Raw genomic sequence first — 15,882 nt, 5'->3', positions numbered from 1 at the left:
CACTATTTCATGAACACACGGCATTCCTATCACCATGATAGTGTTTCACTAGAGATAACGGAGATAAACGTTTGTCTATCTAATCTCTAAAATTCCTGCAATGATAACTTTTAATTGGTTAACATGTAAACGTTATTTGAATAGCGTTGATTTCAAAGCTAAGATTGTTACATCAGTTACTCCAGATCACGGGAATTCTTTATATGTCAAGTAGGAGTATATTAGAATTTTTTGCCTAAAGGCTTAGTGAAGTCCCGCCATTGATGAACGAAATCCGATTTAAGTCTGTCGGTGCGCTCGATAATTGTCGAACGAGTAAAGAGGCTTATATTTGTGGTTAAACTCTCAACTATCACTACATTGGTACTGAAAATAGTACTCATTGATTCATTGTGAAACTCAATCTCTGTCAGTCAAAATGGACTCCGATCACATGGATCTTTTGGCAACGAGAGTATCAGTAAAAAAGAAGAGGAAATAAATTAATAAGCAGAGCTTTGTGGTGAAGGTGAATCATCTCCCCAGTAGCTTATAAACACATGTGATTGAGTTACATTGTTAGATTTCTTGATTTTATACAAACCATTGACATTTAGCTTAACTACATGTATTATAGCTAGATAGTAATTGTACATTAGTTTAACAACATGTATTATCGCTAGACAATAATTGTACAATAGATTAATTGGCAATCTTATCTGCACATGAAGTTAAACGGTAAAGGTTTTTAAGCTTTAAACTAACTTTGGAAAGACTGTCTCAAAATTTTGAATATAGCTTAGAACTGGAAAACAGTGCTATAATATGCAATTTACTGCTTTACATAATAACTCGTGTATGTACTTACATTAGTGTTTGCATAGGCCTAGGATGGTGTCCTTAAAACAGAGGGAATACCTTCTGCTACCTAAAAATCATAGATGTTTGTCACTAGATAAAGCAGTTTTCGTTCATTTACATGGTTTTACGCAAGTGACCTAGGTTCAATTTATCAATTTAAGTGCAGAAGATTTACAAAGAAAGAGTACAATAGAGTTATTAAAATCTAGGTTCGAAGCATTAAAGCGTACAAGTATTGTATATCTAAAATTAGTTACCGCGAAATTTAATTGGCTGAGCGTTAGCGGAGTCTCTCTACCAGTTGAAAGGACAGCTCTGCATTGTGAGTATCCGCCTGTTCACACGATAACTTTCGAATGAGTTAAGTGCCTGTCTGGATTAAAACTATCTTGAGTTTTTCCCCATAAGACCAATGTTAAACCTCATACACATTTTCGCTCTTAATTTCGATCGTAGCGTTATGGGAGATGTCCCATTTTAAGATTATTACAACTCATTCAAATGCTTTTTAGTTTCTATCCTATTATTTATCCTTCTAACACTTTTAAATTTAGATAAACAAAGTATCATTTGGACAATATAGTTTATAATAAAATAACAATTTTGTAATGATTTTGTACCTTATTATTTAATACATCAAATTAGTAAAATCATTTGAAATTTGTTTGTAAAAAAGTGAAAACACTTATGGTAAGGTTTATATACGAGTACCTCGTAGTACCTTCCTTTTTGCAAGCACTTAACAAAAGGTAACAAAATGCTTGTTTATTTAAATATAACAAGAGTTTTGAATGTAAGTATAAATATTGGTTACTTTTGAAAATGAATCACTTTTAGAAAATATTTGTTTTATAATTTATGTTCTTGTAATAATAAAAAAAATCCACTCGAATAATAACATATAAATTAATCTTTGATCAACATATTTTTGATCGACATTCTACATAATAGTGTACTTTATTTTGTGGGCTATTTCAACACACAAAAACGCCAATGATAATCCATGTTTAATTTTCATATAACCATACAAAATTAGTTCACGATATACTGTTATTTTCTTGTTACAAAAAATAAAGTCAAAACACAAAGGAGTAAGTAAAGGAGATGAGACTGAAGTCTCCCTCCGGACACTTTGAAAAACACCTTATACAACCTGTACGATGTAAGAAATGGGGGACAGTGTCAAGAATATCAGTACGAATATCAAAGAAACATATGTTGAACATGACACATCTTACAAATTATAAACACTTGTTAGACCCTCAATAGGCAACTAACTATCTCGGCTAGTGGTGGTGCTTGGTAGATGTAGTATGTAGATACGATTAGTAGGAATTGTAGGTTGGTTTTGTTCATTCATCAAATTAATTGAAATTATGGTCACGTTTGTTCAAATGTAGTCAGAACCGTAAGTCTAGAGGGTCTGATCATGAATCCCTCCGACCATATGAGTGTGCCGGGAAAAACTCGAGAGAGTAAACAAATATTGTAAATCTATCTAACCATATCTTCATTCAAATTTAATAAATCGTTTTTAAACTAACAACTATAACTTCCACCACTGTTATAAAAATTAGAAAAATTAACCTAAAAATAACGTCATTCCAATCTTCTTATCTATATACAACCAATAAGTATGGTCAATATAATGCTCGAGAGAGTTTGTAGCTTAAGCTTAAGCATTAGCGTCTTCCCGTGCCTTCAGCTTGGCGAGTTTTAGCTGCGCAGTCTACCTCAAAACAACAATCAAGTTGAACATTTCGTACCTTCTCAGTCAGGTTCTGCTTGACTTTCGGTTTGCATTCCATATTACACTGTCGATGACCCAAGACCGGCCATCAAATTTTGGATTGCGGTTTGTACAAGTTTTTACAAATGAACATTTATTGACTGTTCTTTTCCAAATGCGACGCGGTGCGGTGTTTATTTTTATGGCCGTAGAACAATGGAATAGCTCTAGCTAAATTGGTTATTGTTTGGTTGATATATGTGCAATGGAAAATGACGTGTGGAATTAAAAAGAGCTGCTTTAATTGATTACAAGAAACTAAATGAGTGTTTGTTAAGTATTGTACTTGTGGAAACAACAGTAACCTACCACAGTTGTGCATGCATAGCGGACTTAGTGAGCGTCTTGGTTACCTGTTATATACGATTATTGGTGTAGTGTAAAAAGAATGATGTAATTAGGATTATGAGTGAGTTTTTTTAAGTGTGTATGCGATACAGCTTAGTGTTAAGCGTTCTAACTCATAATTCAGCGTGAATTAGCCTGTTCATTATTCTACACATAAAATGTGTAAAATTTCTTACCTCTGTACAACGTTTATTTACTATTGTTCACAATGAGAACACATTTATTACACTTCTACATTACAGCATAGTTTACAAGGTTATTAAATCCAAAATACTATACGTCACTCTTTGAAAAATCATAATTTCAAACAGTAATTTTTAGTGTTTCAGTATTAAAAAATGGTTTCTATTTTTGTGTAGGGATATATCTGCAAATGTTTGTATTCAAACGACAGAGATAAAAACGAGTTTATACTTTAAAAGTGAGTAATTAACAGTTTGAATGTAAAATCTTCATTTTTTAATTTGTAATTAAATTTTTGCAATTTCTTTTCTATTTAATAGAAACTTACTCTTTTTTATACTTTTCTTTTCTTTTTAATTTTTTTACTTTTTTCTTTTTACTTTTCTTTTCTTTTCTATTTAATAGAAACTTACTTATAATTTCTTTTCAATTTAATATAAGGTTAACTCACACTACATGTTGTGCAACATGCTTCACGAGGTTGCATGCAAAATTCAAGGCAGTACCCTACTTCATTCTTGAAATTGATAGGCAGTCAATCATACAGAAAATGGTTTTCAGATCCCTCCGGCAAACAAAAGAGAACCACTGACCAACAGAACCACCCCACTGACTAACAGGCTTAAATGACGGTCAGCCAACATGTTTGCCAGTAGTTTGCCAGCAGTTTGGCCACATGTTTTATGTCACACGTTAAAGTGGCGTATAATAAAACATGTTATTTCATTAATTTATTCCCTTAGCCATTGATTTTTGCCATCGTGATTATCAATAATAAAAAAAAATTATAATTTTACTTGTTATTTTTCTCATCTTTGACCTCTTCACTCCAAATTCAATACGGTCCTTCATTGGACCAATAGGATCCTATGTCCCATGTTCAAGCCTCTGGGACCTTCATATCCAGAGTTATCGCACAGACGAACAACGGCAGATTTTAAAAAGAACCTGTCGGGTCCATAATTCAGACTAAATTATAAGAAAAACATATCGGCAACAAAACTTTAAAAGTATAACAGTTTTGCCAACATACACAATTGATCAATCTTATGACCTGATAACAAACCTGCGTCCTTGATAACAAATACGAATTAACCTTCGGAAACTACACTCTATTAAAATTTCCTGTATGGTGTTTATATTTCCCAACACACTCGGTTGATGTGTTTAGAATGTGAAACAAAGTGTAAAAAATAGTGACTGTTCTTCCGGAAGTGAGAAGGTGTTTCCGGCGCGTGTCCTGCCGGCAGGCAACACGAGGTCCGCTGTGTCCTTGATCCTGGGAGGCGCAAAGAAAACAAACCACGACCGTGACCACGGTCAGGACCTCGGTCTCGCACAAGGTCGTGAGGATGTTCCTCCCGGCCGGCGGGAAAAAGGTGGGAGCGAATCGCGAATTGATTCGCTGGACAGTGCGGTGGTGGACAGAGGCTAGTAGTAGTCAGTGGCGGGGCAGTGCAGCAGGGCAGTGCAGCGGCGTAGTGCGGTAGTGCAGTACTGTGACAGGCCCGATCTACAAACTACCATGAAAGAGAAGAAACGAAATTTGCATAGTAAGTATTTATATTAATTCATGGCACTCCGGAAACACATAACACAGAACTCTTGTATAAATATGTTTCGAAATACATGAAATGGGAATTCTATTTCATAAAATATTGCATATTCATATTATCACATAAATTCATGTAGTAAATGATAGTTTTCAACTGAATACGCCCAGTGTCATTTCATAATATAAAAAAATGTTTAATTTTTATTTACTTACCAATCGTTATTTCTAAATATATCTAATGCTGAAACAAATTACATTATTTCAAATACTCATATTGCATAGACATTCAACACTATTTTAGGCTTTAATATCTATAACTAAAATAATTAATTTCCCTTATTTGATTTTTAAGCTGACTTTCAAAATCCGAATTTTTATGATATTTGTAGTTCATTTTAAAAAGAGGTATTATTTATATATGTGTCGATTCTGTAATGCCTGTTCGGAAATTATTGAGAAATAAATACGAATGAAATGAATTATTTTTATTCTAAATATTTATTGAATGAACCATTAAGTAATCCAGTACCATCCTCTAGATTAGATGAACTGTGAACTGACCTCAATAAATCGTTTCTATGTAGGGAAACTGGAACTAGAACCGAGAGTTCGGGATTCGCTATATACTGTGTCAGAGCTGAGGCAAATTGAACTTGAACTTGAAATATTTAAAATTAAAATTAAATCTTATTGATACTGTTTGATTGAAAATCGTAACCAAGTGGCACTGCAAGGAAAATTAATGTTAAAGACATTTAACTTTATTAGGTGGTAAACATCTGGTTTTGACGACACATGTTACTTTAATGGTATTCTGTATAAACGGTTGACCATTAGCGCCGGATACATCAAATTAAGATGTTACATAAGAGTTCGTGAGTCAAACCCAACACACCTGAGCAAAGCTACACATTGATGCATCACAAACAATGTGCAGTGCACTCCCAGACAATAAACCAACTGAAAGACTGGTTACAATATTTCCTGATAAAAAATTAAGTTGAAAGAAGTCGACAAAAGAGTGGTAAAATATAGTACAGGCTTTGCAAACATTGCATATTACCGATTCCATGCTAATGGGAAGTCTGTCTTGCAAATTAAGTTGGGTCCTTCATGTAAAACCATTTTTACATTAAATTGAACTTTAATCTTTTGATGGATAATTTGATTTATTCGAACTAAACCGACTAATGTGTTGTTAAAGGGGATCGAAGCTGTCGTATCATTAAAAATCACATTTAAACCGAGGACAAAACATACAAAATTATTTATTGAGTTAAAGTCAAAAGTTTTATAAAACGAAAAGATTTTCTGAAGATATTCAAGTCAATTTAACGTGATCACCATGCATCACGATTTTATACAGGCGATATTTATGACCTTAAACAAAACTTTGTATTGATTTTCAATTATTTTACCAAATATCAAGAGAATTATAAAAAAATTAAACTGTCAAAAACTGTTTAAGTGTTTTACTGTGTGAAATTTCGCTGGAGCAGAGATGACTTTTAAATAAACACTTTGTATTTTAATGGTAATGTGTGAAATTAGACACTATTATAATGACTAGTTTTTATATACTTAGCCTGAAATTGGGAACCAAAGTATAAATTAAAAACGAATATCTAACTTTTTTAAGGCGTTCTCTAGGATGCCTCCTATAACTCGGGTAGAGCTCCAGCACGAAAGTCCAGTTACAACGTTCTCGCTTGTTTACTATATAGGAGTTGTTATTCTATGAGGGTTAGGTTAAGCTTATAAGTTTGATTGACTTTCAGCATTTATTTATTTTATACTTTATCTATAAAAATCTGGCGTTTAAAAAAAACATTCACATTACGTGAAAAAATTGTGACAATTTTATATCTTGTCAAACAATACCAAGAATTCACACACACACACACACACACACACACACACACACACACACACACACACACACACACACACACACACACACACACACACACACACACACACACACACACACACACACACACACACACACACGTATACATAGGATGTGTACTTTTGAAGAATATCCTAACTGAAAAAGGTTGGTCGAAACCATAATATTGGTGCATTAAAATGTAGTTTTTATGGGTTTGCTTTATTTTATGCTATGTATAAGAAAACAAAAATGTAATTTTTCCCTAAAATGATATATTGTGTTACGGCTGGAAGGCGTCGTAATAAGAAGAACCTGTTAGAACATCTTAAACAGTAACCTGGCCTTTTTCATAAATAGTATTATTTTTCCTCTTTTCCAGTGTTCTAAACTCGCTACGAGGTAATGCCCCAAACTGTTGTTAGATTTCTGTTTTATAATTTCTTAAATTATCTGTTTTAATATAAACCGTTTGTTTCAATGAAGGAGGAGGAGCTCTTCTTATTGGAATATAAATTTTCTATTATTTCACAAAAGAAAACTCACAATTATCCAATAATTTGTGTATTTTTCACGAGGCCTTTCGACATCGAAGATGCCATCATCAGGTGTGAATTAATTAACACACCTGATGATGGCATCTTCGATGTCGAAAGGCCTCGTGAAAAATACACAAATTATTGGATAATTGTGAGTTTTCGTTTGTTTCAGTTTATTAAGTATTTCCTTTAAAATTGTCTTGGTTCCCAACCGTTTCAGTATGTATTTCTTAAAGTACGGTGCCACAAATCAAAAATAAATTACAAAACATCGTTTTTATGGGTTTAAAATTTCTTCTTGAGTTTATAATAATTTTCAAAACTAACCTCTTAAAAATGGATAATTTAAATTAAATATTTCGAGGTTTCCTAATCTGACAAATTTGCATTGAATTAATGTTTTAGTGTTTTGTCATCACACTCTTACAAACATTAGGTGAATCTGTGGAGAACTATCAAACCCACCGAAGAAGATTTACAACACGGCGGAACTGAAGAAGGCTCCATGTTTGGTTCTTAGATCAGTAAATTAATCACCTCAGGAGAGAGTCACGGTCACGCGATTAATTCCTCAGTGTGGCCTGTCCAAAATCCATGTTAAGTAGTTAAGTTCACCTTCTACAGCGTCCTTCAACAAAATATCCTTTTCCTAGTTAAAATCATAGGGCACGTTATTTATGACATTACAGTATTTGGTTACTAATAGATTTTTGTTGTTGACTACATTTTTTATGTTACTCTCCAGATACTTATAAAATAGTCTTTCAAAGACTACTCATGAAGACTACATTGAAACAATAGTAGTTCTAAATATACATATTCATTCTGAGCACGTTTACATAGCTAGCTGAAATACAGTTTCAAAATTCAAATATTTAAATGCTTAGTCCATACCGGGAGTCGAACCCTGGATGGATGACGAGCCGGGGAGTTGACCAGAGAAGACATCGACTGTTTTGTTCCCTCATTATGGCGTATTAAAAGATCAGCTGGAGCGGAACCCATTCCAATGTGTTAACCTCATGCTTGTTGTTGTTTCACTCAATAACAACAAGATGTAACATGGAAATTCTTGAAAATAGTTTTGATTTATAAGCATGGGAAGATCTTTGCAGAATGATAAGCAATAATCAAGTTATCGTCGTAATTCAGCACTAATAACAATACTGAAATAGTAGCTTTTTATGATTCAAAGTAAAAATATCCTTGTAGTTCAGGAGCCAAGAACTAATTTTTCTTGCAGTGTATAAGAATACAATTAATTTTCTCGTTGAATCGATAGAGGAAGTTCCCTCCAAGGATAACTATCGATTACAAGAAAGATTATGTTGTGTACTTATACAACGCAAATTTGTTCTCGGCACTTGGACTTTACACGGGCTTAACATTCATTATGAAAAATAATTATTTAACATTGTAGACTTGTAGCTGAATGTAATGAATAATCAGATATTTAAAACTCGACCATTATGTCAGTTAATGAAATAGATCCCTGACACTTGATACGTATAAATGAGTCACAGGCTATGTTAGGGTCTAACCTCTAACATTATAATCGCTGTGAAGTGCGTTTAACACGATAAAGATATCGATCAGAGTAATTGGCTCTAAAACACCCTGATTGTCTAAATGAGTGAGAGAATACGTGACATAACAATGACAGATTGCAGGCTTATCGCAGTCAGCTATTTCTAAGAAACTCTGTTCTTGTACACTGTCAGCTACATAAAATCGATCACGTGTCTGTCTATTCTTGTTTCTGTCTCCCTGCAAGGTACATTCCATAAATAGAGAACCAGAGAAAATTTCTAGATCAATTAGATCCATTTTTTGTATATATAAATTCTATCAAAATTTTACGAAGGGGTTGCATTCAACTGAAAATTGTCACATTGCAATCCTGTCCCTCACTTTTTATACCTTTTTCTTTGTATACATAATTGGAAAGAGTAAAAGTCGAAAAAGTTTTGCACAGACTAAAAGTCTTTACATTTCAACGTATTCTAATGGTTGAAATAATATTTTGATAAAGTATAAAAACAAACCAGTACCAAGATGTATATCTAGGATTTGAATTTTGGGTCAAAATTCCATTAAACTATATATTAAGCCTCCCCATCCCCCCCCCCACTGGTAGAGCGACCTCGTCTTTTTCGTATATTATGTATTAAGGATGCAAAATGTTTGCAAAATATTTACCAAAACAACAACATTTAAAGGATTTGATTTAACAAAACAAACTACTAAACTTTGTTTTTGACGATGGATAGGTTTAAAGCATAACAGGATTGCTGGTATTTGATGACTTTATATGTCACAAAGAAATATAACACTACTGGTGTGAATTTAAAACTATAAGCAAGACACTTATAATTATAGAAACTTGTAAGTATAAAATGATTATGGATATTTGCCATCGATATTATTATACAAACATGTGTAATACTACCTCAGGTTCATAAATCTTACAACAAAAAGTTAAGTATACACTCAAAATTAAAAACCAATCAAAGTGTGGCGATTAACTTACCACCGTCTAATTTGACAACATAATGTAAATTGGTGTATTGATGCAAAAAGGCGATATGAGAGACAAACATACCAGCATTAACTTTATTTCTTAAAATACTTCACTCTTGAAAAAGAGGATGTATTTCAATCCTCGAAACGTATAACGTATCATATAACGATGGCAAATATCCAAAATCATGTTATACTTACAAGTTTCTATAATTATAAGTGTCCTGTTTATTATAGTTTATAATTTACACGAAGCAATACATTATTTTGGAATGTATAATGTGAATTAACGTGCACATCTTTATTATCTAATTTAATATGGACTATGGGTCTTTTTCTTGGAAATTTTATTCATTACAAGCAAGGTATATCACAGAATAATAATGGAACAAAAGACGTAAATTTCAGTGTAAATTAATCAACGTTATAGTTTTTTTACATTATTTTGATCTATTGTTTAGATTATAGTAAAAGTTTTATACAAGAAAGAGAAATTTTACCATTAGATGGAAAGTTTTCCTGGTGTTTTAGAAATATTAAGTAGGTCTCAATTTTTTACTTTTAGATGTTGGTCAAAAAGTTCCCATCTTATTCTTTAAAATAGACATTATCCATGTAGTAACATCACATTTTCATTTCATCTGCAACCGCTCAAAAACTCGTAGGTTGAGTTTTTATGATTATCTTGTATAAAAATAAGAATCTATGATGTAAAAAATAACAATCGCTCATTATTACGTACAGCAAGACAGCTCAGACATTATATATTTTAGCTAATTCCCCTAAACCGATTCTTAAGATGTGGAGCAGACCATATATTTGTTAAATCGTCAACAACTAACATTATAAGGTTAAAAAGTTAGAAATAATGTGAAACTTCCGGAGAAGCAGGGAGGCGATAATAGAGAATAAATTTATAAAAATCCAGCTTGAATTTACGTTCACATAAAGTTTGGAATCACATTCACGTCCATAAAACCTGGGAGGAAATTTGTGAAAGGTCTGGAAGATTTGAGAAGCACTAATATGCTTGAGAATCGCATCCGTATATAACCTTGTACCTTTATGTTTTGCTTCCACTTTCTATTCCTGTGTTAAGAACTGTTCACCATTGTGACAGCCCCTGACGCTTTGTTAGGAAGGATTGTACCCTCGTCTCCCTATCCATCAGCCCATCATGACAGGCCAGCCCTGCAGGAACAGCGTTTCACTTCTGTCTTTTCTGTTAGTCAGTAGACAAAAACCAATTTTTATTGTACTGTAGCACATAACCTGGGTTTTCTTCAAGAGAAAATTTGAAATCAACCGCAATAATTTTGTTGGAGATCGAGTTGGAAATGTGTCAAAACAGTTAAAAATATGAAATAATACTCTTTCCTCAGATTATATTTAATAATACTTAAATAAATGTTAAATCAGACTATGTTCAGACTCATATAGCGGCGGGTTTTATTATCTTCATTTACTTGTCTAACGGTGATATATCTTTTGTTTATTTGTCTGACGGTCGGTTTTAAGCGTATTAAGTTAGAAAAAACATAATCTGAGGGAATTATCGTTTCATATGTTATCCCTCTTGATAGCGTTGTATAGTAAGTGTATAACGGAAAGGAGGGTCAGAGTTTTATTTCTCCCTTCTTGTTCACCGGATGCATTAGTTTGAAACAATCGATATCGTTTTGTTCCAATAAATATTTCTGATAAACAGTATTTCGGTTGAATGATATTTCAAACAAACACTATTCACCAAATGAAGTTTTGTGTTTAGTAAAACTCAATTTTCTCGAATAACATCGTAGAGTAAGAGTGCGCGATGTCAAATCCATTTTGTTTTTCAAACATTCAGATACCTGTAGCCAAATACCGCAAATATAAACGGTTCAATAAAATATTCTACTCCTCAAAACATCCTTCAAAGTTCTCAAAAGATATTTTATGGCAAAAATAGGATTCTTGCGTATGAGAAACTTTTGAAATCTCCAGTTACGTACTATTTTGATGAGTTACTCGTAGTATATCTGCTACTTTAAAATAGTATGTGTTAAATTTGAAGGTCGCCAATTTGCAGGTACAGCTCATGTCGTGTTTTTGTAGAACTAAAATAGTCTTATCTTGAACTCTACAATATGACTTGGAAGGTTGTGGTCGTGTATCACTAGACGCTACTTGGTTTATAATGCTGCCCTAGTAACCAATTAGTAAAAACTAGGACTTTAGGCACACCAATCACCAATAAAATAAGCAATTTGGACACAATTTTCCTCATTACCCCTTGTACACTCTACCAGTATCGCAATGATTTATAATGAGACATTTTGTTATCAATATCATTATAGCACCCTGTGTCACATTATCAAAGTCAATTTGACATAATCTACATGCAGAATTATTAACACTTGAGATAAAAGTGTCATTTCCAATCAGTAGCGTGTCCCTGTGTTTAGTTTTTTAGCCCCCACTTCGTATTTCATGGACGAGGGTTTATCGATCTTTTCCTTGTTTAATAAAATTGTTCGGGATGATTTACAAGTGTTTACCAAAACTACAAAAAACGTTGAAATGGATTTAACGAAACAAGTTGCTTCTACTATTGTGTGCCCTCTTTGCAAAGTTGGATGGAAATTTAAATAATTTTGTAAATTATTCCTACAAGTTTTCATTATTGTAGAATATACATGATATATTTGTTATTCTGTGTTTTTATGACCCCAAGCCCTCCTAAGTCTACGAGCGTTTGAAATATAAACCGTTTATGGCTATTCTTTACTAATCTGGATGACGCTATCTTTATAACTTCTCATGGCTAACTTATAACTTCTAAAATGGACGTATACAAGGATGCCCCCTCTCCCGAAATTTTGAAAACGAAACATTAAAATTGCATCCAGCAGTTTGTTTTAAGTTATGACACATTTATGAGGTCTTAAAGCTCAATAATGTCCTGGGTAAGATTCCCGATCCCCAATGTTTCAGCACCTTCCGAAATAATTTTATATAAACGCCACTGAACTTATATAACTTATCAAATTTATTTATGGCCATCACAGAACACTTGTACTATGATGATTCACTGTTTCTTAATTATGCATCAAATTTGTTAAAAATAGCTGAAACGTTGTATTTATTTTACACTTATATATCAGGCTGTGGCACGCTATCCTATTTCGGGATCTGTAATATAATGGAGGCTAAATTGACGTTTCGTTTTAAAATAAACTTGTCGGGTTAAAGTTCAACTGGTCACCGAAGTTTATCAACACGAAACTAAATCTGATGACTTGAATGAATTGCGTCTTGAACTATTGACTTTTGTTTTAATTTTGTTATTATATTTTATACTTAGAAAATATGATAGTCTAATAGTGTGGTGCGCCTGTTAAAATACATCACTATCGTACCAAGAACATTAGAGAGCCGTTAAGGTGGTTTAATATGTTTATTTGTAAAGTTTTTTTTTTATTTCAGAGTATCAACCCTTAAAGATAACTTCCCTAGAGAGAGAAAGAAACTAATATAATAAAGCAGCTAAATTAAGCCAATTTTTTATCTATGCTTAACTAAAAATAGTGGTACATAAAATATGAATTTTACTGTACTTTTAATAAGAAGAATTAAAATTCTATGAAATAACATAAGAACATTTTTGTACGAAATGATATAAGATAATTACTTTATAGTAAAATAATTTAGAGAACTGTAATAATTGTTATTAATAAAACATAATTTAATTAAATAGATATCTATAAGTAATAAACATTTAGTTTTGTATAGACACATAATTTATTATTTAATTTAAATAAGTTCATAATCCCATTTCTCTACTACTTTTACTGCGATTCTAAAGCTGTGACGTGTTGTTTTAAAAAACTATTGATAAATTAATAACGCGTATAAACGATATTACTAAAAGGCAATTTAGCACTTATAATTCAAGTACTGTTCTAATCATATAAGAAAACAAGGCAGACAGAATACAAGATGTGATACGCGTGTGGTTTCAGAAACCATATATGGTTTCAAACAGTATACTGTGTGACGTCTGTTCTTTTAATACCGTAAACCTTGTAACCTAATACTTGATATTAGAATATGGCGGAATTAGTCAAGACAGGTTAGTTTTTGTTACTTCTTGTGGCTCCTAGCTTTACCGGTTACTCCCATAATTGAGAACCAAATGTACTCTTACTGACTAGAATCATACGTTACAGAATACTCATAAAATGGTACATGTACATGTTCTACTTACTGTTACTGCTAAGCGAGTCCGAGTACTTTGAGCCAGTAATTGCGGTGACCGTGCCGCGTAAAGTACCAGTATCGAAAAGTACCTGAAGTAATCTCTACCGGGTACTTTCCGGTTGAGTACCGTGTACAAAGAATCTGTTGTACCGACGTGGACAGTTATATTAGTTTGTTGTCTTCCGTTTGCTCCATAATGCGACACCGCCCTGTGCAATCTGGCGGTTTGAGTACCTTGAACAAAGAATCGGTTGTACCGACGTGGACAGTTGTATTAGTTTGTTGTCTTCCGTTAGCACCACAATGCGACACCGCCCTGTGCAATCTGGCGGTTTGAGTATCTTGAACAAAGAATCTGTTGTACCGACGTGGACAGTTATATTAGTTTGTTGTCTTCCGTTGGCACCATAATGCGACACCGCCCTGTGCAATCTGGCGGTTTGAGTACCTTGAACAAAGAGTCTGTTGGACCGATGTGGACAGTTGTATTAGTTTGTTGTCTTCCGTTGGCACCATAATGCGACACCGCCCTGTACAATCTGGCGGTTTGAGTACCTTGAACAAAGAATCTGTTGTACCGACGTGGACAGTTGTATTAGTTTGTTGTCTTCCGTTGGCACCATAATGCGACACCGCCCTGTGCAATCTGGCGGTTTGAGTACCTTGAACAAAGAATCTGTTGTACCGACGTGGGACAGTTGTATTAGTTTGTTGTCTTCCGTTAGGCACCACAATGCGACACCGCCCTGTGCAATCTGGCGGTTTGAGTATCTTGAACAAAGAATCTGTTTGTACCGACGTGGACAGTTATATTAGTTTGTTGTCTTCCGTTTGCTCCATAATGCGACACCGCCCTGTGCAATCTGGCGGTTTGAGTACCTTGAACAAAGAATCTGTTGTACCGACGTGGACAGTTGTATTAGTTTGTTGTCTTCCGTTGGCACCATAATGCGACACCGCCCTGTGCAATCTGGCGGTTTGAGTACCTTGAACAAAGAGTCTGTTGTACCGACGTGGACAGTTATATTAGTTTGTTGTCTTCCGTTTGGCTCCATAATGCGACACCGCCCTGTGCAATCTGGCGGTTTGAGTACCTTGAACAAAGAATCTGTTGTACCGACGTGGACAGTTATATTAGTTTGTTGTCTTCCGTTAGCTCCACAATGCGACACCGCCCTGTGCAATCTGGCGGTTTGAGTACCTTGAACAAAGAATCTGTTGTACCGACGTGGACAGTTATATTAGTTTGTTGTCTTCCGTTTGCTCCATAATGCGACACCGCCCTGTGCAATCTGGCGGTTTGAGTACCTTGAACAAAGAATCTGTTGTACCGACGTGGACAGTTGTATTAGTTTGTTGTCTTCCGTTGGCACCACAATGCGACACCGCCCTGTGCAATCTGGCGGTTTGAGTATCTTGAACAAAGAATCTGTTGTACCGACGTGGACAGTTATATTAGTTTGTTGTCTTCCGTTGGCACCATAATGCGACACCGCCCTGTGCAATCTGGCGGTTTGAGTACCTTGAACAAAGAGTCTGTTGTACCGACGTGGACAGTTGTATTAGTTTGTTGTCTTCCGTTGGCACCATAATGCGACACCGCCCTGTGCAATCTGGCGGTTTGAGTACCTTGAACAAAGAATCTGTTGTACCGACGTGGACAGTTGTATTAGTTTGTTGTCTTCAGTTGGCACCATAATGCGACACCGTCCTGTGCAATCTGGCGGTTTGCGCTATCAGATAAGCAGGGCGCGCTAAATTAAATTCAATCTGTGTTGAAACTTAAACGTTTTAAATAGTAGCTGACAAAATGACACGCTCAAGAAATTACTTTAAGAGCTCCATAACGAGACCAATTCTGAACTTATTAGACCACCCGGTCAAGAAATTTGTGATTGTCATTTAATAGCAACTTTGTCATATAATTCTATAATTACATACTTAATTATAGTATATTTTTACCTGACTCATATACAATAAT

The 15,882-nt window shown here is 34.1% G+C and overlaps 1 protein-coding gene across 3 annotated transcripts in view; it reads left to right on the top strand.

Moving 5' to 3' along the window:
* Window positions 1-15,882, top strand: part of LOC124354462 (putative inorganic phosphate cotransporter) — a 69,741-nt gene that overhangs the window by 36,816 nt on the left and 17,043 nt on the right. The window contains exon 1 of one of the 3 annotated variants that reach the window (XM_046804922.1): window positions 4,567-4,713. The exons of the other annotated variants lie outside the window; for them this stretch is intronic. Within the exon in view, the coding sequence (XP_046660878.1) occupies window positions 4,686-4,713 (28 nt within the window). The 5' untranslated portion in view covers window positions 4,567-4,685. Of the gene's footprint in view, window positions 1-4,566; window positions 4,714-15,882 lie in introns of those variants that run through there. 3 annotated transcript variants of the gene reach the window in all.

Source organism: Homalodisca vitripennis, chromosome 2, assembly GCF_021130785.1.
Source record: "Homalodisca vitripennis isolate AUS2020 chromosome 2, UT_GWSS_2.1, whole genome shotgun sequence".
Lineage (NCBI taxonomy): Eukaryota > Metazoa > Arthropoda > Insecta > Hemiptera > Cicadellidae > Homalodisca > Homalodisca vitripennis.
This window is presented reverse-complemented; position numbering and strand designations above follow the sequence as displayed.